Source organism: Homarus americanus, unplaced genomic scaffold (genome assembly GCF_018991925.1).
Source record: "Homarus americanus isolate GMGI-L3 unplaced genomic scaffold, GMGI_Hamer_2.0 scaffold13102, whole genome shotgun sequence".
Taxonomy (NCBI): domain Eukaryota; kingdom Metazoa; phylum Arthropoda; class Malacostraca; order Decapoda; family Nephropidae; genus Homarus; species Homarus americanus.
Genome location: NW_024732632.1, coordinates 799 through 5,000, shown reverse-complemented (window position 1 = coordinate 5,000; position 4,202 = coordinate 799). Strand labels below are relative to the sequence as shown.

At 44.1% G+C, this 4,202-nt stretch overlaps 1 protein-coding gene across 1 annotated transcript in view; it reads right to left on the bottom strand.

Moving 5' to 3' along the window:
- The window catches only part of LOC121868926 (histidine-rich glycoprotein-like), a gene marked incomplete at its 3' end in the record, with an annotated part of 2,716 nt that extends 2,152 nt beyond the window's left edge, over window positions 1-564 (bottom strand). Inside the window, exon 1 of the mRNA XM_042369960.1 lies at window positions 478-564. Within this exon, the coding sequence (XP_042225894.1) occupies window positions 478-564 (87 nt within the window). The remainder of the gene's footprint in view (window positions 1-477) is intronic.
- Window positions 565-4,202: the final 3,638 nt, after the last annotated feature.

Below are 4,202 nucleotides of genomic sequence, written 5' to 3'. Positions count from 1 at the left end.
CATTCTTCAACATTTTCCAACATTCTTCAACATTTTCCAACATTCTTCAACATTTTCCAACATTCTTCAACATTTTCCAACATTTTTCCAACATTTTTTCCAACATTCTTCAACATTCTTCAACATTTTCCAACATTCTTCAACATTCTTCAACATTTTTCCAACATTTTTCCAACATTCTCCAACATTCTTCAACATTCTTCAACATTCTCCAACATTTTTCCAACATTCTTCAACATTCTTCAACATTCTTCATTATTTCCCCATCCTCATATTCTTGCTAATTAATTAATAATTTAGCAGTCTTAATTTTTTCTCTCTCAGGAACAATTAGAGAGAGAGAGAGGGGGGGAGAGAGAGAGGGGGGGGGGGGGGGGGGGAGAGAGAGAGAGAGAGAGAGAGAGAGAGAGAGAGAGACTCTTGGCCTTTTTCTCAGAGCCAAATTTTTTCCTCCACTAAATCTTGGTCGTGACACACTGCTGAGATATATGATCGTGTGGCCCTGTGTGGTCTTCTGTGGCCCTGTGTGGCCATGTGTGGTCTTCTGTGGCCCTGTGTGGCCATGTGGCCTCTGGCCCTGTGTGGTCTTTTGAGGTCATGTGTGGCCTTGAGACCCTGATTTTGTGGTATTCTGTGGCCCTGTGTGGTGCTGTGTGGCCCTGTGTGTGGTGCTGTGTGGCCCTGTGGTGCTGGGTGGCCCTGTGTGGCCCTTGGAGTAATTCTTGGAGGTTATCCTGAGGTAATCCTGAGGTAATTCTGGAGGTAATTCTTGGAGGTTATCCTGGAGGTAATCCTGAGGTTATCCTGGAGGTAATCCTGAGGTAATTCTTGGAGGTTATCCTTGAGGTAATCCTGAGGTAATTCTTGGAGGTTATTCTTGAAGGTAATCCTTGGAGGTAATTCTTGGAGGTAATTCTGAGGTTATCCTAAAGGTAATCCTTGGAGGAGTAATTCTGGAGGATATCCTTGGAGGTAATTCTTGGAGGTTATCCTTAAAGGTAATCCTGAGGTAATTCTTGGAGGATATCCTGGAGGTAATTCTGGAGGTTATCCTGAAGATAATCCTTGGAGGTAATTCTTGGAGGCTATCCTTGGAGGTAATTCTTGGGGTTATCCTTGAGGTAATCCTGAGGTAATTTTGGAGGTAATCCTTGGAGGTTATCCGTGGAGGTAATTCTTGGAGGTTATCCTGAAGGTAATCCTGAGGTAGTTCTTGGAGGTTATCCTTGGAGGTAATTCTTGGAGGTAATCCTTGGAGGTAATCCTGGAGGTTATCCTGGAGGTAATCCTGGGAGGTTATCCTTGGAGGTTATCCTTGGAGGTAATCCTGGAGGTAATTCTTGAGGTTATCCTTGGAGGTAATCCTGAGGTAATTCGTGGAGGTTATCCTGAGGTTATCCTGAGGTAATCCTTGAGGTAATTTGGAGGTTATCCTGAGGTAATCCTTGAGGTTATCCTTGAGGTAATCCGAGGTTATCCTGGAGGTTATCCTTGAGGTTATCCTTGGAGGTAATCTGGAGGTTATCCTGAGGTAATCCTGGAGGTTATCCTGGAGGTAATCCGAGGTTATCCGGAGGTTATCCTGGAGGTTATCCTTGAGGTAATTCTGAGGTTATCCTGAGGTAATCCTTGAGGTTATCCTGAGGTAATCCGAGGTTATCCTTGGAGGTTATCCTGGAGGTTATCCTTGGAGGTTATCCTGGAGGTTATCCTGGAGGTAATTCTTGGAGAATGTGGCCAGCTTAAGAACCGTGATTGGTCAGATTTTATTTTGTTGTATATTTATCTATCTATCTATCTATCTATCTATCTATCTATCTATTGGTTTGGTTTGGTTAGGTTAGGTTAGGTTAGGTTAGGTTAGGTTTGGTTGGGTTTGGTTAGGTTAGGTTGGAGTTGGTTTGGTTTGGTTGGGTTGGGTTTGGTTAGGTTGGGTTAGGTTAGGTTGAGTTAGGTTGGGTTTTGGTTTGGTTTGGGTTTGGTTTGGTTTGGTTGGGTTAGGTTTGGTTGGGTTTGGGGTTTGGTTGGGTTTGGTTGGGTTAGGTTTGGTTTGGTTTGGTTAGGTTAGGTTTGGTTTGGTTGGGTTAGGTTAGGTTAGGTTAGGTTAGGTTTGGTTGGAGTTGAGTTTGGTTAGGTTAGGTTTAGGTTTGGTTAGGTTTGGTTAGGTTTGGTTTGGTTTGGTTTGGGTTAGGTTAGGTTTGGTTGGGTTTGGTTTGGTTTGGTTTGGTTTGGTTAGGTTAGGTTAGGTTGGGTTGGGTTTGGTTAGGTTAGGTTAGGTTAGGTTTGGTTGGGTTTGGTTTGGTTTGGTTAGGTTAGGTTGGTTTGGGTTTGGTTTGGTTTGGTTTGGTTAGGTTTGGTTTGGTTGGGTTAGGTTAGGTTGGGTTTGGTTGGGTTGGGTTTGGTTTGGTTGGGTTGGGTTTGGTTGGGTTTGGTTTGGTTTGGTTTGGTTTGGTTGGGTTTGGTTTGGTTAGGTTAGGTTTGGTTGGGTTTGGTTTGGTTTGGTTTGGTTTGGTTTAGTTGGGTTTGGTTAGGTTAGGTTAGGTTAGGTTTGGTTAGGTTAGGTTTGGTTTGGTTTGGTTAGGTTTGGTTTGGTTAGGTTAGGTTTGGTTGGGTTTGGTTTGGTTTGGTTTGGTTAGGTTTGGTTTGGTTAGGTTAGGTTAGGTTTGGTTTGGTTAGGTTAGGTTTGGTTGGGTTTGGTTTGGTTTGGTTAGGTTAGGTTAGGTTAGGTTTGGTTAGGTTAGGTTTGGTTAGGTTGGGTTGGGTTTGAGTTGGGTTTGGTTGGTTTGGTTTGGTTTGGTTGGGTTAGGTTAGGTTTGGTTGGGTTTGGTTTGGTTTGGTTTGGTTTGGTTAGGTTAGGTTAGGTTAGGTTTGGTTTGGTTAGGTTAGGTTAGGTTTGGTTAGGTTTTGGTTTGGTTTGGTTAGGTTAGGTTGGGTTTGGTTTGGTTAGGTTAGGTTTGGTTGGGTTTGGTTGGTTTGGTTTGGTTGGGTTTGGTTTGGTTAGGTTAGGTTAGGTTTGGTTTGGTTAGGTTAGGTTTGGTTGGGTTTGGTTTGGTTTGGTTAGGTTAGGTTGGGTTGGTTTGGTTAGGTTAGGTTTGGTTGGGTTTGGTTTGGTTTGGTTAGGTTTGGTTTGGTTAGGTTAGGTTGGGTTTGGTTTGGTTGGGTTGGGTTTGGTTGGGTTTGGTTTGGTTTGGTTTGGTTGGGTTAGGTTGGGTTTGGTTGGGTTAGGTTTGGTTTTGGTTGGGTTAGGTTGGGTTTGGTTAGGTTGGGTTTTTGGTTGGGTTAGGTTAGGTTTGGTTAGGTTGGGTTTGGTTAGGTTTGGTTTGGTTAGGTTTGGTTTGGTTAGGTTAGGTTAGGTTTGGTTGGGTTGGGTTTGGTTGGGTTTGGTTAGGTTAGGTTTGGTTTTGGTTGGGTTGGGTTAGGTTTGGTTTGGTTGGGTTGGGTTTGGTTGGGTTTGGTTGGGTTAGGTTTGGTTGGGTTTGGATTGGGTTGGGTTTGGTTGGGTTAGGTTGGGTTTGGTTTGGTTTGGTTAGGTTGGGTTGGGTTTGGTTTGGTTAGGTTGGGTTTGGTTGGGTTTGGTTAGGTTGGGTTAGGTTAGGTTAGGTTGGGTTTGGTTGGGTTGGGTTTGGTTTGGTTGGGTTGGGTTGGGTTTGGTTGGGTTAGGTTTGGTTGGGTTGGGTTTGGTTTGGTTAGGTTAGGTTAGGTTTGGTTGGGTTAGGTTTGGTTTGGTTTGGTTAGGTTAGGTTTGGTTGGGTTAGGTTTGGTTTGGTTAGGTTAGGTTTGGTTGGGTTAGGTTAGGTTTGGTTGGGTTGGGTTGGGTTTGGTTAGGTTGGGTTTGGTTTGGTTGGGTTAGGTTGGGTTTGGTTAGGTTGGGTTTGGTTAGGTTGGGTTTGGTTTGGTTGGGTTAGGTTGGGTTTGGTTAGGTTGGGTTTGGTTTGGTTTGGTTTGGTTAGGTTTGGTTGGGTTGGGTTTGGTTTGGTTGGGTTAGGTTGGGTTTGGTTGGGTTGGGTTTGGTTGGGTTGGGTTAGGTTTGGTTAGGTTAGGTTGGGTTTGGTTTGGTTTGGTTGGGTTGGGTTTGGTTGGGTTTGGTTAGGTTGGGTTTGGTTGGGTTTGGTTGGGTTGGGTTTGGTTGGGTTAGGTTAGGTTTGGTTTGGTTAGGTTAGGTTAGGTTTGGTTTGGTTAGGTTAGGTTAGGTTAGGTTAGGT